Source organism: Mercenaria mercenaria, chromosome 7 (assembly GCF_021730395.1).
Source record: "Mercenaria mercenaria strain notata chromosome 7, MADL_Memer_1, whole genome shotgun sequence".
In the NCBI taxonomy this organism is placed as follows: Eukaryota; Metazoa; Mollusca; class Bivalvia; order Venerida; family Veneridae; genus Mercenaria; species Mercenaria mercenaria.
Genome location: NC_069367.1, coordinates 11,176,311 through 11,201,284, shown reverse-complemented (window position 1 = coordinate 11,201,284; position 24,974 = coordinate 11,176,311). Strand labels below are relative to the sequence as shown.

Sequence of the window (24,974 nt, the reverse complement as noted above, 5' to 3'; positions counted from 1 at the left end):
GAAAAAGTTTGAAACTTACTAACATTGTAATAAAAATATATCTAGGTAAAACAGGACTATAACTGAATTTGCAGTTTGCTATTTTCTAAAATAAAATTCTCAACGTTTTATACCTTTTGGGCGATATCTTTAAGATTACCATCTATCTACTTAACTTGCTAACAAACTGTAAAAATTAGCTTGACATTAACTCATTTCTGACGGAGAAGGAAATTAATTGAATGTTAGTAAGTATAAAATACGAACACTCATACTTTTCGTGCATGTCTGGGGTGTTTGTGGAGAGGAAGCACGGACACTTCATTCGAGACTATACGTTTGTGCTGGTATCAGTGACATCTGAACATGGAGAATATAACAGTTTCTACAGACATCTATTATTCTACTGAAAGCAATGATGACATTTCCACAGCTGATGTAACTGCTGGTAATGGCTCGTTTAGTGTGAATGATGCTTTCGCGTATTACTATGATGATAACACCACTGCAACATTTAATACCTCTTCCTATTACTACGATGAGTACTACGAAGACTATTATCTCGAAATCTTCAATTTTGAAATATACACGCTTGGATATGTTCAGCCAATACTCATTCTTCTGACAACGGTGACGAATTTATTCGTTGTTGGATTTTTCCTGACCAAGGAAAACCGCGGAAAGGCGACAAACCTCTTGTTTGTAAGTATAGCGTTCTCCGATACAATGACCGGCATCGCGTTACTGCCGAATGGTTTCGGCGTCTATGAAGCTGATCGAGATTACCTTACCAGAGAATGGTGTAACACTTACATGATCCTGAGATTTTATGTCTCTCCGGTGTTCCACACTGTTTCCGTCTGGCAGACGGTAGTTTTGTGTATCCAGAGATACTTGTGTGTTTGTCATCCATTCATTTCGGGACGTATATGTACATTCTGGAAAACGTTTGCAAGCATCGTTGTAATGTATTGCTTGGCTTTAGTAATGCACGTGTACCACTTGGTGGACAATAAAATTGGACATTTCAGATGCCGATGGCAAATGGAAATCCCTTGCAAGGAGTCATGCATGTATTTGTGGTTCTGTGTAACATTACAACACCTCCTTCCTTGTTTTCTGTTGGTCAGCTTGACTATTACCACGATAAACGAACTTGAAACGGCGCAAAGAAGGGTGTCAACGATGTCCCACAGGAAAAGTGTCCGCCGTTCTGCACGAGATAAAATCATCACCTACACCACCGTTCTTATTGTGCTAGTGTTCCTCATACCGGAACTCCCACATGGCATATATAGACTGGTGTTTTTAGTCTACAAACACGAAGGCATTTTCAATGAAATCACAACATATCATCATCACATCATTATATGCGTGTATGAAATTGTACTAATAATAAGCTTCAACGCCAACTTCTGGATCTATTGCTTCATGATGCGTGACTTCCGTCACAAGATGTTAAAACTTCTAACCTGCGGAGCTTTCAAACGCGGCTTAGCCAGTCTCCGGTCGCTCTCAGTGTCACCTAAAGGCAGCGTAAGAACAACGCTCTCGCGCAGTAGTTCAAACGCCAGTAGAAACAGGGTATTCAGTAGGACAACTTCCTTGCACTCCACGGCGTCGGAGCATGTCTATGCAGTCATTCCGATGACACCAACAAGAGGATACGATAATATCAATTATCCTGAGATGTCAGCCATGAAAGCAAAAGAAGATGACACGAATGATGACGTTTTTATGTAGACTGGGTCTACGTCTGACGAATAGTCTCAAAATCTTATCGTTGGTTAATGCTATGTTCAGTATTAATATCAACGACTGTATTACACTTTAAGACTGGTGTCGTAACTCAAATTCAGTTAATATGAGCGATGCTGAGTTCTGACTTATTCGAATTATTTGAAATTTTAACTTGAAAACAAATACATAAAATAAAAACTAAATTGATTTTGGCTTATCGCAAAAAATGTGGCTTGATTCAAGTGTTCATCAACATTCTTCCATCAAGTTGCCGAAAAAGACGGTCGAAGGTCGAAATATGCATTACTACTAGCCTATGGCTACTGCCTAATCGTTTATATTTGAAGGAAAATGACATGAGATTTAGGTATACATTGTATAAATATATTAAAACATTTGTCAGAAATATATAATAAACGATATGCATTTCGCCAGGATAAACATAAATAATTGTAAATACTACAGAAATATAACGTTTTGGAAGTGGCTATTCCTACGGTCCCGTAAGAATAGCCTCACGTGCTATTCCTACGGCTCTCCCGTAAGAATAGTGAAATAGCCCGAAGGTGGCTTTACCTACGGCTCTAAAGACATTTTGTATGTTCATCTTGTATTGAATTGCATTGAATTTATTCAACTGGTATATTTTCGAACAAATTGTTTACTTTTGTCAATCTTTATTTCTCTTCTCTTTTTTTTATGTCTTATCAGAGAGACATGAAGGGAACATACAACGTGTAACATGATATTCAAAACATGATGTAAACTTAGAATAATGACATATTTATTATTCACAATATTATCATTACATTCATTGAATTAATTGATTTGTTGCATATATTTATACATATATATCATTCGATGGCAACAATATTACACATAGACATAGATAAGCCTTTTCCATTATTCGAAATCACTTCTTGGTCTCTCGGTGTGATACTGAAAAGCAAACAATTTGTTCGAAAATATGCAATTTGAATTAATTAAGTACAATGCAATTCAAGATGGACATACAAAACTGTCTTTAGAGCCGTAGGAATAGCCATCTGCTGGCTATTTCACTATTCTTACGGGAGAGCCGTAGGAATAGCCTGTGAGGCTATTCTTACGGGACCGTAGGAATAGCCACTTCTTAACGTTTTGCTACTTGTATACAGTTCTCGCAGTAACAAAAAAAAAAAAAAAAAAAAAAAAAAGAAATAAACAACCCAAAACTAATTAAAACCTATAGTTTACATCCTGAAATATATAATGTGCCATTGCTTAAATCTTTGCCAGAGCTATTCTAGTACATTCTAGAGAAAGAGACATTGCTAAAGCCTGTATTGTCTTCCACAAAATATGAAATGTGTATAATTATATTCATCTGCTGCATTCACGTTCCCAGAATGGTGTCAAGCATGACAAGTGGTGCCGCGACGTTGCAATCTATTTGTAGTTGTGTTCACATAAAATGGTTATTATTGGCGGGTAAATGTGTGAGAAACACTCGTGGTGATTATAATACCGGACATACTACAATAAAGTGACAGAGTTTTCTCTGATATTTTAAAAACATATTATATGATAGAGGGAACATTATCAAAAATGAACGTCTCCAAATCATATCGCAAAATTTTTTTATCATATGTTTGACGATATGAACGTAAAATAAAGCCATTAAATAATTTTGGTATTAGATTTGTGCGAAAAATCTTCGTCGTTTTAAGTACATTGTATAAGAGACATTGGTCGAATTGTTTTAAAAAAGAAGATTGTTTATGATTCAGCAGGAAAAACTAATATATGATAAAAAGAATAAAACATTTGTGTCTTTTCACATTGAATTTATTAAACGAGTGGAATAAAATTGATAAAATACTCGACAAAGCCTCACATTTTATTATTTTATTTAGCTCGTTTAATAAATTCGGTACGAAAAATAATATCCTCTTTGTATGCATTACGTAATTGTCTAAAACCCAGCTTAAGATTTGATCATTAATTTGTTAGGCAGGTCATTCATTTATTTTTAAATCATATTTCTTTTCTGTTAAGGGAAACGGAGTTCTCAACCATACAGTTATATTTTGCATTTTGTTTGATCATTTTTATTTTCAAAAATCGGGTTTTCTGTCAGAAATATTCATAACTGAAATTGTAGTGAATGCAATAAAAACGATAGAGTTCTTTAAGTTAAAAACAGATAAAAGAGTAAACTGCGTACAACTGTTAGTACTAAAGCGAATTGAAAATGAAGAACAAAACATGAAACTAGGCTGTCAATCAATATGTAAAACATTTTTGACATAGTATAAACTCCAATATATGTTATACAATTAAATGCATGTAGACAATTATGCAATATGATTGCGGTAAGAAGGTTTGAAAACACGTAGTGACTTTTTTGTCATAAAAATACGCCAACGTTTTTTGCCACTGCAGCAATTGATATGCTCGGTGGATCATGAAACAACTTTTGTTCACAACTGACTCGGTTAATTTGTCTAATGTGTTGCTTTTGTATTACACTTATGTTTGCTTTGCGAATAATAATAAAAAAAATATGTAAATTTTCTTTTTATTTTACCAGGTACACTTACTCACTTTAAAATGTATACTGGTTTCCCAGTAGTTTCCGGACCCAAGTAGTTTTCCGGACCTTTTACATTTCGTGCTGTATAGACTTTACGCCGTCTTAAAGCATCTGGGTAACAATATCATATCATCTAAACCTTTGTTGCCTTTACATAGCAGCCAAAACCTAACATTACCGAACTTATTTATTATTTGAATATCCCGGTTGTTTTAACTTACTGCGATGTAATGTTTACACAAGAGATTGTCAACTGCAGGGGAATTCCAGTTACAGTGCGCATGCGCAGAAACTGAGGCCCCTTGAAGGTAAACATCAGCCAACTGATGCTCCCATTTACAGACGATACAGGAAAAACATTCCGATAGTAATAAAATAAAACAATGAATGTCAGAAAAAATCGACCTTTTCACTATACTACGGCATTAAATTATCGATTAAAAATAGGAACCAAAATAGACAGGGATTTACATACGATACCGTCTATCAATCAAATGTTTAGCAGCCGTGTCTATGCCCGAGTGGTCAGGGCGTTACATTACCAATTTTGAGACCGGTCTTGTTCCTTTTTTTTCTTCTTTTTTTAAATGTTAATTATATTTAAAGTTCATAATTTCTTTTTTGTAATATTACCAGTCCGCGAAATACGTCCCGTCATTTTAGCGTGACGTTGCAAACGTCATTCAAACGTAATTAGACGTAACTGTAATGAGTGTATTATAAATCTAGTATTTGTTAAATTCTTGAAATATACTTTTCAAATCGTCATCACGCCTTAGAATTATGTTTTAATTTTGAATATATGTAACGAAATCAGAAATCTTTGCTTTTACAGAAAGGTTACAACTGTTACAATGAAAGGTCCGGAAAACTACTCGGACTAACTGAGATATTAATGGAATTAATTGCCCAGTTTGAGGCCTCATCTACATTTGTGTTATGAACGCAAGTGTAATACGAATTCTGCATGGTGTTAACGAAGAACCTAGCTTTATTCTGTGAACATTTTATATTTCTACTATGTTTTGTTTGAAAGTTACTGGCAAAAAATAGCGATTTCGGTCCGGAAACTACTGGGAAACCAGTACATAAACAATAGACATTGTCTTGTACCGCAAAACTTTACTACGGATTGAACCACAAAAGGTATTTTTATTAATTGAAGAAACAAGAATCAGATAGCAGATGGACCATCTACGCAGGAATAAAAATTCGGCCCTGGCGCAGTATTTCAAAAATAAAAATTGTGTATTAACAACACGTAAATTGTTTTGTTAATACAGACTTTTTCTTCCGTTTTTACATTCTGGATCCAGCAAACCAAGTTTTTTTTTATATAAGAATGTATGCAGCTTGTTTGTTATATAATTATATTTATATAAAATATTTAAGAAGGTCTTTCAGAAAGTCAAATTTGAATGTTTATAAGTAAAACAGCAGCAATTACTTTTGTCGGTTTCATCTTACATAACACTACGGTCTGACACATCATATAATTATATGAATTTTAATTCCTGCTTTCATATCCAGCGTACGCGTGGACAACCTCAACTAAGTGTATACATTTACTATACACGACGTTACAAGAAAGTAGAAAGTCCTTTGTAAAAGTAGTGTGAATATTAAAGTACAAACTTGACCTTTTATAAATGATACATATATATATTAAATGCAGACATTTTTAATTGAAGTTGCGGTGAATTGCATTTGCGGTGAAAGCCATGAAATGTGTTTTTATTAAAATGTAAAAGTACAGGAAATTCAAATTATATAACCAGCATAAAAGAAACAAACGCTTTAACGGTATTTTCTTTTTTGTTTGTTTACAATTAAACGGAATTCTATCTACATCTGACTTACATTATATGAATAAGTTCAAATATAAGAAACTAACATCTTTGAGTACGTGTTGTGAACATGAAGTCCATGAAACGTGATTTTATCATCTAAAAATTAAAAAGTCCTGTTAACAGTTCCATGCGTGTTGAAGTGTTGACAGAGTTCACGTTATTTTCATTCTACCCGGATGCAAAAGAAAAAGTTTGAAACTTGAAGCTTGAAGATAAGTGGCATTTGATAAATGACTTTCAAACATCCCAGCTCGCTATTCATTTGATTAGTGGTTTAAGTACTTAACAATTAAGTACTTGAAGGGAGTCGTGGTTAAAGTTTTTGCTTCCTGTATTCGAAAAGGTTTTATATGTCAGTCAAACAAATAAAAAAAAAGCTTTTAATAATCATACCATTCTACTGTTCGTGTCCGCATGTACGTCAATACATAATACATTTCAAATTCTGCTGATATTGAGATGAAAATAGTAAAACCGGAGTTTAATTAAATTTGCGATACATGTATGTTATATTGAATGATATCTGTAAGATTACCATCTATCTACTTAACTGTGAAAATAAGCTTGACATGAACTCACTTCTGATAGATAAGAAAATTAATTAATTGTTAGTAAGTATAATATACAAACACTTACACTTTTCGTACATGTCTGGGGGGTGTTTGTGGAGAGGAAGCACGGACACTTCATTCGAGTCTATACGTTTGTGCTGGTATCAGTGACATCTGAACATGGAGAATATAACAGTTTCTACAGACATCTATTATTCTACTGAAAGCAATGATACGATTTCCACTGATAATGCCTCGTTTATAGCGGACAATTCCTCCACGTTTAACTACGATTATGAAAACAGTTCTTATTATTATTATTATGAATATTATGAAAACTATTATCTCGAAATCTACAATTTTGAGATATACGCGCTTGGATACGTTCAGCCAATACTTATTCTTCTGACAACACTGACAAATTTATTCGTTGTCGGATTTTTCCTGACCAAGAAAAACAGAGGAAAGGCGACAAACCTCTTGTTTGTAAGCATAGCGTTCTCCGATACAATGACCGGCATCACGTTACTGCCGAATGGTTTCGGCGTCTATGCAGCTGATCGAGTCTTCCTTTCCAGAGAATGGTGTAACACTTACATGATCCTGAGATTTTATGTGTCTCGAGTTTTCCATACTGTTTCCGTCTGGCAGACGGTAGTTTTGTGTATCCAGAGATACATGTGTGTTTGTCATCCATTCATTTCGGGACGTATATGTACTTTCTGGAAAACGTTTGCAAGCATCGTTGTAATGTATTGCTTGGCTATAGTAATGCACGTGTACCACTTGGTGAACAATAAACTTGGACATTTCAGATGCCGATGGCAGACGGAAATCCCCTGCAAGGAGTCATGCATGTATTTGTGGTTCTGTGTAACATTACAACACCTCCTTCCTTGTATTTTGTTGGTAATGTTGACCGTTATCACGATAAAAGAACTTGAAAAGGCTCAAAGAAGGGTGTCAACGATGTCCCACAGGAGAAGTGTCAGCCGTTCTGCACGAGATAAAATCATTACTTACACCGCCGCTCTTATTGTGCTAATGTTCCTCATACCGGAACTTCCACATGGCATATATAGACTGGTGTTTTTAATCTTCAAACACGAAGGTAATTACAATGGAATCTCACCAATTCATAACCACATCATAATATGCGTGTATGAAATTGTACTAACAATAAGCTTCAACGCCAACTTCTGGATCTATTGCTTCATGATGCGTGACTTCCGGCACAAGGTGTTAAAACTTCTAACATGCGGAGCTTTCAAACGGGGCTTAGCCAGGCTTCGATCGCTTTCAATGTCATCTAGAGGCAGCGTAAGAACAACGCTCTCGCGCAGTAGTTCAAACGCCAGCAGAAACAGGGTATTCAGTAGGACAACTTCCTTGCACTCAACGGCGTCGGAGAATGTCCATGCAGTTATTCCATTGACACCAACAAGAGGATACGATAATATCAATTATCATGAGCAGTCAGCCATGAAAGCAAAAGAAGATGACACGAATGATGAGCAGTCAGCCATGAAAACAAAAGAAGATGACACGAATGATGACGTTTTTATGTAGACTGGGTCTACATTTGAATGATAGTCTAAAAACCGTATCTTTGGTGGTTCTGTGTTCAGTATTAAATGCAACGAAAGAAAATATTACACGTTTAGACTGGTCTCATAATACAGATCTACAACATTTGAACAAGTTAGGAGCCCATTCCAATTGAAATTTCAACTTAAAAATTAGGAAAGGAAAAAACTCTAAATTGACTTTTGGTTATCGCAAAAAGTGTGGCTTGATTCAAGGTTCATCAACTCTCTTCCACCAAGCTGCCGAAAAAGAAAGACGATTGAATGCCGGAATATGCATTTACTACTAAAATATGGCTAGTGTAATCGTTTATATTTCAAGGACATTGGCATGATATATATGTATATCAATATATTAAAGTATTTATAAGAAATGTATGATAAACGAAATGCATTTCGCTTGGATGAAAATATAAATTATTTTGAATACTACAGAAATATAAAGCTTCTTTTGTATGCATATAGTTCTCCTAGGAACAAAAAAAAAAAAAAAAAAAAAAAAGAAAAACCATTCTGTTTACATCCTGAAATTCTGAAATTTGACCATAGCTTAAACCTCTGCCAAAGCTATTCTAGGAAAGTCTAGAGATAATGACATTGCTTAAGCACTAATTATTCAATGTGTATATATTCATTTTCTGCGTCAGAAGTTTAAATTGATTTGATTTGTTGATGTGTTCACAAAAAACTTGAGAGGCTATTATTGGGATCCGAATGTGTGTGCTTATACTACCGGAAATACTACAAATTTGGAATCATAAAGTGATATAATTTTCTCTGATATTTTATAAACATATGATATAATAGATGGAACATTATTAAAGATGAAAGTCTCCAAATCATATCGGAAAATTATTTGATCATATGTTTGACGATGTGAATGTAAAATAAAGTCATTAAATAATTTTGGTATTAGAATTGTGCGAACAATCTTCGTCGTTCTAAGTACATTTTATAAGAGACATCGGTCTAATTGTTTTAAAAAAGAAGATTGTTGATGGTTCAGCAGGAAAAGCTAGTTAATATATGATAGAAAGAATAAAACATTTGCCCCTTTTCGCATTGAATTTATTAAACAAATGGAATAAAATTGATTAAATACTTGACAAAGCCTTACATTTTATTATTTCATTGAGCTCGTTTGATAAATTCGGTACGAAAAGTAATAGCCTCTTTGTAAGCATTACGTAATTGTCTAAAACCCAGCCTAAGATTTAATCATTAACTTGTTAGGCAGGTCATTCATTTATCTTTAAAGCAATTTTTTCTGTTAAGGGAAACAGAGTTCTCTACCATTTGCATTTTGTTTGATCATTTTTATTTTCAAAAAATCGGGGTTTCTGTCAGAAATATCCATAATTGAAATTGAAGTGAATGCAATAAAAACGATAGAGTTAAGTTAAAAAAGATAAAAGGAGTAAAATGTATGCTACTGTTGGTAGTAAAACGAATTAAAAATGAAAACAGAAGATAAAACTAGGCTGTCAATTAATATGCAAATCCTTTTTGACATAGTATATGTACCAGCGTATGTTATACAATTAAATACAAGTAGAACACTTTGCAATATGAGTGTGGTAAGAATGTTTGATAACACGTAGGGACGCTTTTGTCATAAAAATACGTCAACATGTTATGCTACTGCAGCGATTGGTATATTCGTTCTTGTTTTGTTCACAAATGACTCGATAATTTGTCTAATGTGTTGCTTTTATATTACACTTCTGTTTGCTTCGAGAATAAAAAGAGCTATCTAATTTTTCTTTGTATTTTATCTATCTATACAGTTTTAAACTTGGTTAATTATACGGTCTTATTTAATTCGGAAAGTCAACGGTTGGGCCCGAAGCCGATTGTCGGGTCATGAAATGGAAAAGTGTGTCTTTTGGCACCCAACTTCTTTTTACCACTTCATGAATGGTCAACAGTTACTTTTTTCGGTTTCATCTCACATAACACAACGGTCTGACTCACATCATATAATTGTATAAATTTTATGGGCAACGAAGCGTAGTCCACAGATTTACCATATCACAAATTTACGGTCGATACGCTCATCCGAAACCGAACAACAAGTAGTTCCATGTCATCCATAAATTTTACGTAAATCAAGTCTGTGTTTAACTTTCAGAAAGCTTCTGAGATTCAACTTTATCAAAAATGCATTGCTTAAGTACATATTTGTCGTAATCTATATTTTATAACAAAAACAAAGCGTATGAAAATGAGCACGCTTGCTTTGATCACATGACCAAAACAATTATTCATCACGGGACCAAAATAAACTATAAATAACCTACAAAAATAGTAGATCTATTACCAGTATTAAAACCAAGTAGCGTTTTTTTTCAAACATTTTCAATTAAAACTCAGTTCCTGTTAGAAAAGTTTATCGAAATTTTATTATTATAACAACACCAAAGAGCTTGTTGTGGTCACATGATCAGAAAACATCTAACTATCACGGCGTGCGTTCTATTTCCATATGATACTGAATGATAAAATTGCACCCGTGTATCCGTCGAAGTTTATAGCAGAGAAATGGGTTTATGGAAAGATATATTGCATGGAATCAACAGAAGAGGTGTAATCTTACATATATTTTTTTTAGAGAAAGATGCGATCCTTTTTATAATATTTACGTAAATAATTTTTATTTGCACGACTTAGGAAAATAACTGCAGCCGTAACGGAGGGGGTGAAAAATTCATACCTGTTTCCCGAAAATATGAACATATGCATTTCAATTTGATTTAATTTTACACTCTAGCTGGTGTTTGTGATTGACATATCATTAAAGGGTATAATTATTTCAAAAGAAACATTATTTTTAACAAGTTCGCTTTTTAAAGGGAATTCCTATAGTTTTGTATGCGCATCTTTCTGCGCAGCCGACACTTTCTATGGAAACTGAACTGAAGTCAACATTTGTTGAAACATGTTACAGACAATCTTAAATATGAGGAATTTTGAATGAAATAACATTTTTGATAAGTTATATCAGTAATCAAATGTTGATACTGGTTTATGTTGTATTGACAAGTATCATGCCTGACAGGTATCTTGCTATTTTTGTGGTTGTGTTTTCACATCGCATTTTAGTACAAAGACAGTGTTGTTCATATAATGTAAGTTAATTGACTTAGTACTGATAAGACAATATCACCTTTCAGATTATTTAGTATTCAATTATAGAAAGAATTAAGAATTTTTAAAAAATTTTTTTTTAACTTTTAGCAGACATACATGTAGTCAATTTGGCCAGGTTCGCGCCATTTCCGTCCGAACAGGTGTTGTATTCTAGCGGTCTTAACATAAAATTTAGCCTGGTGTCCCATACATTTTTAGGCATTTTTATGCTCACAATACAATTATCTATACACAAGAAGAAAAAGAAAAAATTCTATGAAAGAGTTTTTTACAAAATTAAAAAAAAATATTCTTCACTATGGGTATTTTTCATTGAAAAAAGTTCACAAAAGTAAATATGAAACAATATTTTTTTTTCATTTGTACCCATTATTGTAAGGATAGAGTATTACAAATATGACTATGATATCAAATAAGTATATAATAAAATCTGTAAAAAGAAAAAACCGTATTGTGCTGCCTGGATGTATATTTTGGTTGGTATTTATAGAAAAGCAGAAAATAATGAAAATGTTGTAAAATCGCTGGCAGTTTCAGCAAAACAGTGGGTGTGTTCAAAACATTTTTTCACAAAAACAAGCCTGGTGACCTATTGTTTTTATTTGTTCATTGTTTTCAGCACAAATTTTCCTAGCATATATGTGAATTTAAAAAAATTCTATGAAAGGAAAAAAACTATAGGAATTCTCTTTAATCATGAGTGGATTCCCGGTGTTTTCCCAAATATTCACGTACTGGCGTACGATTTCTTCTCGGATAATTACACAATAGCGGGATTCGGAAGACTGCAATGAAATCATTTGAGACAATTCAAACTAAGTTTGAAAAAATATCAATTTTCAATATTTGCATTTTTAACAGTAACATTCGTAAAAAAGATCCTTTGGAACAGGGCCACTTTTTTAAAGACCCTGTTTGGAAGCATAGAATGCAACCAAGAAGAATAATAGCAGACTCGATTTGATTGAGTCTGCTCATGAGAGTAAATGAAATGTGCAACACCTCTTACGCCCCCTAGCACCGGCTTAAGAGGAACTCTATTACACATATGTTGAATGGACTCCATGATCCCAAAGGACCAGAAAATATAACAACACTAAAATATGCATGTTTTTGTGATTATAAGGCATATTACATTAATCTACAGCTGAAAAATAACGGAATGCAACCTGAAGATCACGATGTGTGGTGATATTGGAGACAGTAGTAGTTTTATTGTATTTAATTGAGTGAAGCATTTAATTTCATTGTAATTATTCTTTGGAACATGGAAACCCTTTCTGATCAATAACTTGAGACCCACTTGACCAAGAATGTTGAAACTTCATACGATGATTGGACATGTAAAGTAGATGACCCCTAATGATTTTTGAATCACATGATCAAAAGTTAAGGTCACAGGAACAAGAACTTTGTAAACAGATTCCAAACAATAACTTCGTTTGAATCATTTGACCCAGAACCCTCAATCACGATGATAGGAATTACAAAGCTGATGACCCTTAATGTTTCTGGAGCACTTGACATAATGGAAAAGTCAAAGAGGCCTGAAGATGGAAAAACTCTTTCTGGATCAATAACTTAAGAATCACTTGACCCAGAATGTTGAAACTTCATAGGATGATTGGACATGCAGAGTAGATGACCCCTGTTGATTTTGGGCTCTCTCGATCAAAGATCAAGGTCACAGAGGCCTGAATATTGAAAACGGTTTACTTGAGAAACACTTGACCCAGAATTTTGAAACTTCATATGGTGATCGGGCATGCCAAGTAGGTGATATCTATTGCAGCCAACCATTGGTGTCTCTTTGTCTCTTTCGCTCTTATCCTCTATTGACTTCTTCCCTATCACGACTATGCATTGGGGAAGTCATGGGCATCTTCTAACTTGAAAATAAGATTGCCCTCCACCTTCGGAGAAGGGGTATATTGTAAGTATTATAGTTTGATGATGGATGTTGGTCGGTCTGTAGACTAATCGCTTTCCGGATGATAACTTAAGAACGCTTGGGCCTAGGATCATGAGATTGGGAGATTTGTCATGACCAGCAAATGATCCCTATTGATTTTGAGTGCAGTAGGTCAAAGGTCAAGATCAAATTAAGAATAGAACTTTTTTGTCAGAAAACAAGATTATGCTTTAGTCTAAGATCACATTTGATACGGAGGTCATTTAAGACTAGTAAATGACCCATAATTATTGATTTAAGGTAAATACGTAATATGTCCAGTGGGCAGTGGCCAAATAATTTCTGTTCCTTATCATTTACTTAATGCAAGTGTTCTACAAGCTCTTGTTATAACTAGAATCCCCAAACATCACATAATTATCAATTAGTCCATGACCTTTGCTCAAATTTACTGTTATTCCCCTTGTTCCAGTAAAAGCAGAGTTTTCCCCATTGATTTGTTAAAAATGCTGCTTATAATTCCAAAAGGATTTTCAGCAAAATTTACCAAACATTACAAAATTTTCAATAATCACATGAGCTTTGCTCATATACTATTTTATCCCTTTTTGACAGAGTAAAAGCAGAGTTTTACCCCTAGATTTATTAAAAAATTCGTTGAAAATACTTATTTATCAAGAGTAGTTTAATTACAATCACCAAACTTAGCTAATTGTTCATGCCGATTACAAGAAGCTGTCAACCGCTGCCCACATCAGTCCTCTCAGTGCTTTGATTTTTTTCTCCTTTCATATCCAGCGTACGCGAGGACAACCTCAACTAAGTGTATCATACTGCTTTACAAGAAAGTCCTTTGTTAAAGTGGTATGAATGTTAAGTACAAACATGACCTTTTGGCTTGTAAATATTTTTTTATATATAAATATATTAAATGAAGACATTGTTAATTGCAGTTGCGGGAAAAGCAACGAAATGTGTTTTTATTAAAATGTCAATGTATAAGAAAATCAAATTATGTAACCAGCACGAAAGAAATGAACGCTTTAAAGGTATTTTCATTTTTTCACAATAACGGACATGCTATCTACTTCTGACTTCCATTGTACAGATAATTTCAAATATCAGAAAGATTGTTGAGTACGTATCCTGTTTACAGTATCATACGTGTTGAAGTGTTGACAGGAAGCACGTTATTCTCAATCTACCCGGTTGCAAAAGAAAAAGTATGAAACCTGAAGATTGAAGATAAGTGGCATTCAATCTGACTTAAGTACTTAATCTTCTAAACGAAGATCTGAGAACGACCTATTCACATAGGTCTTCTGTATATTTTGGATTTCCAATATTGCTATTTTTAATTTTGCAAATCTATTTTTATTTGAACCAGTCAGACAACTTGTTCGAATGTCAAAGAGTAAGAAAAATTAGCAGTCAATCCAGGGCTCGAACCCGGAACCTCTCGCTTACGGAGCAAGTGCACTACCGACTGAGCTAAGCGGCTATCTGACAGCGTTAGAAATAAAAATTGTAGATATCAAAAACCAAGGCTTTTTAAAGCTTGCAGAATGTTGTAAGTTAGCTTTTGATTGGCTAGAGGAAGGGCCGTCAGAACGAGGCTATCAATAGCTCGTTGTTAGATCCTATGCGTAGCGTAATAGGAGATATACTTTAGTCAGATTGAGTGGCATTTGACAAGTGATTTTCAAACACCCCTGCTCGCTAATAGTATTCATTTGATTAGTAGTTAAGTGCATAACAATTTATTTCTTTAAGGGAGTCGTGGCTAAAGGTTTTGCTTCCTGCATTCGAGAGGGCTCTAAATGTAAAGTTTTTAATGATAATACCATTCTACTGTTAGTTTCCCCATGTGTGTCAATACATAATACTAATATTGTAATAAAAATATACTTAGGTAATTTAAAAACAGGACTAAAATTAAATTTGCAGTATGCTATCTTAAAAAAAATGTTCTCAGCGTTATATACTGTTTGGATGATATATCTTTATGATTACCATCTATCTACTTAACTGGGTAACAAACTGTAAAAATTAGCTTGACATGAACTCGCACTTCTGATAGAGATGGAAATTAATTAAATGGTAATACGAACATTCACACTTTTCAAGCATGTCTGAGTGATTGTTTTAAGAAGGAGAAACGGTAATTTATTCGAGACTAAACGTTTGTGCTGGTATCAGTAACATCTGAACATGGAGAATATAACAGTTTCTACAAACATCTATAATTCTACTGAAAGCAATGATGAGATTTCAACAGCTGATGTAACTGCTGATAATGACTCGTTTATAGCGGACGATTCCTCCGCGTATAACTACGATTATGAAAACAGTACTTATTATTATTATGAATATTATGAAGACTATTATCTCGAAATCTACAATTTTGAGATATACGCGCTTGGATACGTTCAGCCAATACTTATTCTTCTGACAACGCTGACGAATTTATTCATTGTCGGGTTTTTCCTGACCAAGAAAAACAGAGGAAAGACGACAAACCTCTTGTTTATAAGCATAGCGCTCTCCGATACAATGACCAGCATCACGTTACTGCCGAATGGTTTCGGTGTCTATGCAGCTGATCGAGTTTTCCTTTCCAGAGACTGGTGTAACACTTACATGATCCTGAGATTTTATGTCTCTCCGGTGTTCCATACAGTTTCCGTCTGGCAGACGGTAGTTTTGTGTATCCAGAGATACATGTGTGTTTGTCATCCATTTATTTCGGGACGGATATGTACATTCTGGAAAACGTTTGCAAGCATCGGTGTAATGTATTGCTTGGCTACAGTAATGCACGTGTACCACTTGGTGAACAATAAACTTGGACATGTCAGATGCCGATGGCAAACGGAAATCCCTTGCAAGGAGTCATGCATGTATTTGTGGTTCTGTGTAACATTACAACACCTCCTTCCTTGTATTGTGTTGGTCATATTGACCGTTATCACGATAAAAGAACTTGAAAAGGCGCAAAGAAGGGTGTCAACGATGTCCCACAGGAGAAGTGTCAGCCGCTCTGCACGAGATAAAATCATTACCTACACCGCCGCTTTTATTGTGCTAATGTTCCTCATACCGGAACTCCCGCATGGCATATATAGACTGGTGTTTTTAGTCTTCAAACACGAAGGTAATTACAATGGAATCCCACCATTTCATAACCACATCATAATATGCGTGTATGAAATTGTACTAACAATAAGCTTCAACGCCAACTTCTGGATCTATTGCTTCATGATGCGTGACTTCCGGCACAAGGTGTTAAAGCTTCTAACCTGCGGAGCTTTCAAACGGGGCTTAGCCAGGCTTCGATCGCTTTCAATGTCATCTAGAGGCAGCGTAAGAACAACGCTCTCGCGCAGTAGTTCAAACGCCAGCAGAAACAGGGTATTCAGTAGGACAACTTCCTTGCACTCCACGGCGTCGGAGAATGTCCATGCAGTCATTCCATTGACACCAACAAGAGGATACGATAAAATCAACTATCATGAGCAGTCAGCCATGAAAGCAAAAGAAGATGACACGAATGATGACGTTTTTATGTAGACTGGGTCTACGTTTGAATGATAGTCTGAAAACCGTATCTTTGGTTGGTTCTGTGTTCAGTATTAAATGCAACGAAAGAAAATATTACACTTTAAGTCTGGTCTCATAATACAGATCTACAACATTTGAACAAGTTAGGAGCTCATTCAAATTGAAATTTCAACTTAAAAATTTGGAAAGAAAAAAATCTAAATTGACTTTTGCTTATCGCAAAAAGTGTGGCTTGATTCAAGTGTTCATCAACACTCTTCCACCAAGTTGCCGAAAAAGAAGATCGAATGTCGGAATATGCACTTACTACTAACCTGGCTAGTGTAATCGTTTATATTTCAAGGAAAGTGATATGATATGTATGTATATTAATATATTAATGTATTTACAAGAAAAATATGATATAAGAAATGCATTTCGCCAGGATGCAAATATGAATGACTTTCAAATTGAATACTACAGAAATATAAAGAGATTTTGTTTTAACCGGTCACCGTGGCCCAGTGGTCGAAGGTTCTAGCCCCATGGGGAGCGTTTGTCCGGGGGATGTTTGTCATGGGAATCATTCCGAAGAAGCCGGTTTATGAGCCGCGAGCTAGTTAAATGAATGGTTACCGACTTCTATCCGCCTGGCGCCTGGCATAGTGGTAGGTGTTGGGAGGTAAGTAGTACGCACAATAAAGGTGTCTCATAAGCCAAACTGGCTGGCCCTTTTAATAGGGGTGACACTATAATAAACAAGACATTTACCTTTTTCATAAAGCTTTTTGTATGTATATAATTCTCGCAGGAACACAACATTTTAAAGAAAATGATAAAAACAACACTATACTGTTTACATCCTGAAATCAATAATGTACTATAGCTTAAACCTTTGCCAGAGCTATTCTTGTACATTCTAGAGATAGAGACATTGTTGAAGGACAAAATATTAAATGTGTATATATTCATTTTCTGCGTTCACGTACCCAGAATGATGTCAAGCAAGATAAGTGGTGCCGAGACCCTTAAATCTATTTGTTTATGTGTTCAAATATAACTTGAGAGGTTATCATTGGGATCTGAATGTGTGAGAAACACTTATGGTGCTTATACTACCGGAGATACTACAATTTTATAATCAAAAAGTGAAATAATTTTCTCTGATATTTTATAAACATATTATATGATAGAAGGAACATTATTGAAGATAAAAGTCTCCAAATTATCTCGCAACATAATTTTACCATATGTTTGACGCCGTGAGATTAAAGCCATGACATAATGTTTATATTAGATTTGTGCAATAAATCTTCGTAGTTTTAAATATAAGAGACTTTGGTTGGATTGATTTTGTCAATATCGGTTTAAAAAAAGAAGAAATGTTCATTATAATAATGTGATAAATAGAATAATACAGCTGTGCCTTTTCACGTTGAATTTCTTACAACAGTTCCATAAAATAGATAAGATGTTCGACAAAGCCTCACATTTTATTATTTTATTAAGCTCGTTTAAAAAATTCAGTACGAAAAGAAATATCCTCTTTGTAAGATAACGTAACTTTCTAATACCCAACATAAGATTTAATCATTAACTTTTTAAAGCAGCTCATTCATTTACCTTTTAAACATATTTTATTGACGGAGTTCACTACCATACAATGATAGTTTTCGTTTTCTTTGATCATTTTTGTTTTTAAAAATCAAGTTTTCTTTCAGAAATATTCATAGTCGATTTCAAATGAAATTGTAGTTAAAAAAAAACAAAAAAGAGATCTTTAGCATGTTTAGGTTAAAAGATATAAAACAACTGTTCCTAGTAAAGCGAAATGAAGAACAGGGGCCGTATTCATAAAGCATCTTAAGTATAAGTATAAGAAATTGATTATTTACTTAAGTATTACTTAAGTAAGAAATCTATTTTATATTTGTTATTCATAAAACAACTTAATAAGTAATTCTTGGTTTTTATTGTGGACGAAAACATTAAAAAATACAACATTAATTTCAGACAGATACAACATGCACAATGTGTTTAAAGTGCTTTTATCTGAAAAACAACACTTAAATCGTACTCACGACGCCATTTTGTTTTCTGACTTAAGTCATTTCTTACGTAGCTTACATTTAAGCTGTCTTATGAATAGGACTTAAGTTTTTTACTTAGACTTAAGCTGAAATCACCACAAACTTAAGTAAAATCTTCAACTTAAGTCAAAACTTATACTTAAGATGCTTTATGAATACTGCCCCAGAATGAAACTTTGCTATCAATTAATATATAAAAATATCTTTCTTGGCTGTCAATTGATATGTAAAACATCTTTGACACTTGGCTATCAATTAACATCTTTGATAGAATATATGTATCAATGTGTGTTATACAATTAAATGCATGAAAAACATTTTGCAATATGAGTGCAGTAAGAAGATTTGATTACATGTAGGTACGCTCTTTTCATAAAAATAGTAGTACGCCAACATGTTATGTCACTGCAGCCATTGGAATGTTGGGTGGATCATGGAATGATTTTTTGTTTTGTTCATAACTGACTCGGTTGATATGTCTAATGTGCTGCTTTTGTATTACACTTTTGTTTGCTTTGCGACAAAAATAAATATATATAAAAAAATATTTAAATTTTCTTTGTACTTTATCAGGTGCACTTACTCACTTTAAAATGTATACATACACAATAGACATTGTCCCTAATACCTTTATATGAAAACTGTCGTGGAAGACACAGAAATATACTGTTCATGGTGTCCACCCACCCACCCGGCCGGAAGTCCGTTATGTAATGCGTCCACTACACAAATTGCACGATTACACTTGCTTTATTTGTAAACACTTTGCTTGTAAATTGATTTTGTTACGATGTCAATGACATGACAGCAAAATTGGTTCACCTATATACTGGACCGTTGTTTTCAACTGTATTCGTCATAGCCATAGCGTCACTGTATCGTCTGTGCACGAATGCCATATTAGCATCTATGATTTACATAATACAGAAGTTAAACAGTATTTACTTTAAAACATAATAGAACAGAACCGAAATCTTATTTTAGACTTGGGCATTATGTTACTCGGCCATATAACATGATACAATCAAATACAAGGTCAGCAAGAATACATATTTTACATAAAATTATACACATTTGAAGGTAAATGCATACATTTGTAAGAATAATAATATGAATTCTGTACAAAACTGTACATGCACAATCAATAACATTATAACGAGGAGTAAATTGAAAGAAGCCATATTTATAATCATTATCGTTAAAATGTGAACCAATATTTTTGTATTTACTGATCACAGTGCATATACAAACTATATGTTGATATCGGCATGGTTTTCGTCATAAATAACAATTTTATCTGTAAGACAATCCTCCTTTGGAAGCATAGAATGCAAACAAGCAAAATAATAGCAAATTCGGTTTGACTGAGTGTAACACCCCTCACGACCCCTAACACCGGCTTAAGCGGAACTCTATTACACATGTATTGAATGAACTCAATGATCCCAAAGGACGAGAACATAATAACAACAAGCCTTGCCTCTTCTAGTCTATGTCTATATCTACATTACCTGGCACAATTGATATCAAAAGACAGGTGTCTTGTAATTCTTTGTCTGTGTCTGGTCCACAAGATACACATTACGTTTGAGGAACAGTCGTCTTTTCATGAAAACGGTCAAACTTGTTTTAAGCAAAACGCGAAGGGAGCAGTAACAAAAAAGGCATACAGCTGGTTAAGACAGGTAACTATTTAAGGCATCTGATGCTTAAAGCAGGTGGCTTTGTAAGGCATGTGTCTGCTTAAGAGAAGTACAAAATAGAGTAAATAGTGTATTTTGGAAGGACTGTGACTCAATGCAGACTTGGAGCGCCGGTATATATTACAGACTCCGGTACATACCGGATTAACTAAATTTGAACGAAAACTATCTTAAATGTATATATTTTGTAACCATGGTGATACTAACCCTAACCTTTAGTCAGTATTTTATGCATATTGTACACTAAATGCGTGCGGACATGCAAAAATATGTATATTTTTGCCGTGCGCTACAATTGATAATCACTTTCGGGCATGCGCAGAAGACCACTCCAACTCTGCAATGAGTTACATCGTTTTGGAAGCTGGTTCACTGGCTGCTTAAGGCAAGTATCTACTGAATACAGGTGGTCGATGAGGCTGGTTAAACTTTACTTGCAGAATCCTATTTCTATACTTGTGTGTGCGTGCGTGCGTATGTGTGTTCGGGTTTATCGTCTTTTACAACAATATGAACAACGATATCTCCTTGTAGCAGTAGACACAATGCGCAACTTTATATTGCTGCCTTACTGGAATATCACGCCGTAGACACGTGGCATGATACCCCGCCCTGTCACACCGGGCTGACCAGTTTTTATATTAGATATGCCTATCAAGGGTCACAGTCACTAATGAAGACCAAACGTTAAGCACTAAATTTCGTGCTAGGAAAACTGGCTTGTTTCAGATTTTATATATTTTAAGACTTTAAGAGATAATGTGACAAGACACAATCGATTTACATTTACTGACGACAGTCGTATATGCATAAAACCTTTACATTCTGTTTCGTACTGCGATTGATCACGTTTCAGGGAAACTATTTTCAATCGATACACTATTATAACAGAAGTTTCGAAACAATTATTAAAACAACTACAGGAAGAAAATACTTATCTACGCTTTCATGGTAGTTTTCCTACAATTAATCATCTATTGTTAAAAGCATTGTTTCAAACAGTGTAAAAAATAGAACACCTACTTGATGTACATTGACCCCTTCAAGTATAACAAGTATCATCTTCAAAAAGGCCGAAGGTCAGTCTGAGCTAAAATACATTTAGAATATGGTCCTATATTTTATGATACCCTTCATTACCTGCCATTCTTTGATGTTTCTAGAGCGTTACTGGCTTTTCACAAATATGTACTGAGTATTAATACATCGAGAATATCGTTGTTTTCCATTGTACATTTTATACAGGGAAGATAATATTGCTTTGCATCGTATATTTGTAAGATGGGGAGGGTGTGGGAGGGGGGGGGGGATGGGTTGTAATTGTTTTACATTGCACATTTATACAGGGGAAGTGTTATAATTTCATATTGTACACTTATACAGGAAGGGTGTTATTCTTTTACATTATATATTTATACAAGAAGTATATTTCTACGGTGCATATTTGCACAGGGTGGGCGTTATCGTCTATGTGGCATCAAAATTCTTGGAGACATAATATAACACTAGCTGGTCTTCATTTCTGAAGTTAAGGGTTCAAAAAGCGAATGATATTCACCCGTAAGCTGACTTTATTGATTAAAACCCCTGATTCCATCGTATTTGGTTCGTTCAATTTCAAAAATGATAGAGTTAACAGTTAACTGATATCATAATCACCCTTTTACCCGCAGGAAATATAGAATCAACGATTTATTTCACATAATAATTGAATCAACGAGGTCACACGGATCAACACAGCAACAATTCTCGATGAGATTTTGTCAATGTTACCGTTGAGACATGACACGTTGGAACGCACCTCTCTCTTCCTATGCATGTTTCTTCCTTAGAGTCACGAAATGACAGCTTTACCAGTATTAACAGATGGTAGACATGTATAATGAGGCTACACACAGTTCTTTATCTGACTATATTTTCTGTATTATTACAGAAATCTCCAGTGTCATATTTTACGTGGATTCAAGCTAAACGGTGAATATGTTTTTTTTAATTTTTCAGTATTAAAACAGAAGAAAAGAAATTGCCCATACTGATCAGGTTTTCTCTATCTGACCAAATGCTAATAATTCAACGAGATCAATAATCAGTGAATATGTCCAAAAATCATTTTGGAGTATAGCACGCCTAATGCCTATAGATACCTCCGCACCGACTTCAGCATCTTCTTTGCGTACTTATCTTCCTCTAGAAGTAAACAAACATGTCTCATATTAAGGAAACACTTTCAATATTTCATGCACTTGTATAGATTCATAATTACGTGCTTGAATGTATTTTCTTCCTGCGTTCAACAATTAAACCATCAACCAATAGCATATAAATTCACGGTGAAAGATTTACACAACGACATGTATTTTAAAAAAACAAACATGACTATTTCAATGTAAATCTTCGCATGGTACGAAGTACGATGCCGTCATGGTGATATCCGAGCTTATTGAAACAAGACGGCCACGATTGTGATAAATCGCTCACCAAAGTTTTACAGACCAAACAGGTTTAAAACACATATGGCTCACTCAAGAAACAATCGTGTGCAATTATTTTGAAATCAGATGAGCTGTTCCAGACATGAATTAGCTAGAAAAGCTAGCCCCACCCCTGCAGTCATGTTGTTTACAAATTAAGATGGCTTTAACGAATATGATAGATTACCTTACAAACTTTTCTGTGAAATGTATTTTAAAATCAGACCAGTGGCTCAAGCGAGGATTGCGTTTCAAGATTAAGTATTCTAGCTCTGGCGGCCACGTATTTTTGACGAAGCGGAAAAAGTCAACCGACATTTCTGTGATATAATTTGAAAATCGAACCAGCAGTCTGGTGAAAAGAAAAATATCATCATTTTTTCCAGTTAAAGTGTCATTTTCATATTTATGCAAGACAGTTCCTGTTTTTATTTCATTGTGAACCCATACTTGACATTTTTGAGTGCATTTTCAAGGACATGTATTGTATCTATAGAAATGTAACTCATGTGTTCATACCCAAATTTTTGCTGACAGTTTGGAAGATATTCCATAGTGTTGACCTGTCAGACAAAAAATTCTCTTAGAAGATACATCATCTCTACTTTTCTTGGTCTTTTTGTGGTTTATAGGTCATTTAAGAGCATAAGGCTAGTAATTCCTTTTTAAAATAGGCCTGGCTATGTGTTACAGCCCTCAGAATATTGTTGATTTTATATGGAGCATATAGCAAATTTATTTACTACTGTATGCCGAAAAATTAAAATAGTTTTGATTGGATAAAAGAAAAAAAAATAAGAAAAAGAAAGAAAATATTCAACAGAAGGATGGACGGAAGGACAACAGACGATGTATTTGTGCTTTTGTGAACTAAAACGCCTATGTATAATGCTAGTATTTGCGTTTAGGTGATCATGACCTATTTCGTGTTAAAGTATCATTCATTTATATTCAACAGAAATAGCGGTGCTACTGGTCGTCATAATGTTTGTAAGAAACGTTTCAACCAAAAGTGATTGAGTTAGTTATCAACTTTGTCATTGGAATTGTAAGAATAAACGCATTGTCCCGAGACCAATACATCCTTTGTAAACATCAAATACTTAAATCTGAAATAAATCCGACCGATATAAAACCTTACTTATACTATCTGTCCTTCTGAATAGTTCAGTTTAACATATTACGCGTAATAAGAAATCCTATCTTAGAAGAAAGACAACTCTTCTCAACATAATTCTGTAGGTGTAGCAAGAGTTAACATTAATTTAAGTTGCCAACAAGTCGAGATAGGTCGCTATTCATATTTTGATAACGACCGTGTGATGTGTGAAAATTAAAACGAGTTACACATAATATAATACAGTCTTTAAATAAGTGTGTTTATGAGTCATATCTTACTTTGTGCCTAAGATGAATTTATAGTATCATCTAAAATGGAAATTACCAACGATAATCAAAATGAAAGAAAAATTAAATTAAATATTCGACATTTTTTCTTAACAGAAGAGATCGAAGGAACTGTTAATCAATTAAAAGATGTAACATTGCAAAAGCTAGGGTAAGTTCATGTATGGCAAGAGCTAAGGAGAGTAAAATCAGGTCTAATTGGGCAACATAAAGCTGGACAAAAATTTCGGTCCACTGTAAAATGTTGCCTCCTGTCGACATTGTAGTTATAATGTGACAAACGTATCAGATATAAACCCGTGCCGCATGTTCTCAGATCCAACTTGTAATCACTTTAGTGGTATTGATCCTCTGACATTTCAAAGCGTGCTGGAGTTGTGTTTGCTTTCTTTCCTATTACTTTAACTGTGAATTATTTAT

General features: G+C 34.3%; 3 protein-coding genes across 3 annotated transcripts; all 3 read left to right on the top strand.

The window, feature by feature from the left end:
- The first annotated feature begins 345 nt into the window (after positions 1-345).
- On the top strand, positions 346-1,722 carry LOC123554937 (sex peptide receptor-like). Its single transcript, XM_053547036.1, has one exon. It carries the CDS (start codon positions 346-348, stop codon positions 1,720-1,722), a length of 1,377 nt encoding a protein of 458 aa, XP_053403011.1.
- A 5,153-nt stretch (positions 1,723-6,875) lies between these two features.
- LOC128558200 (sex peptide receptor-like) lies at positions 6,876-8,264 on the top strand. The gene has a single exon (XM_053547034.1). It carries the CDS (start codon positions 6,876-6,878, stop codon positions 8,262-8,264), a length of 1,389 nt encoding a protein of 462 aa, XP_053403009.1.
- A 6,942-nt stretch (positions 8,265-15,206) lies between these two features.
- Positions 15,207-19,517, top strand: LOC123554939 (sex peptide receptor-like). Its single transcript, XM_053547556.1, has one exon. The coding sequence runs from the start codon at positions 15,555-15,557 to the stop codon at positions 16,911-16,913; it is 1,359 nt and encodes a 452-aa protein (XP_053403531.1). The 5' UTR covers positions 15,207-15,554; the 3' UTR covers positions 16,914-19,517.
- Positions 19,518-24,974: the final 5,457 nt, after the last annotated feature.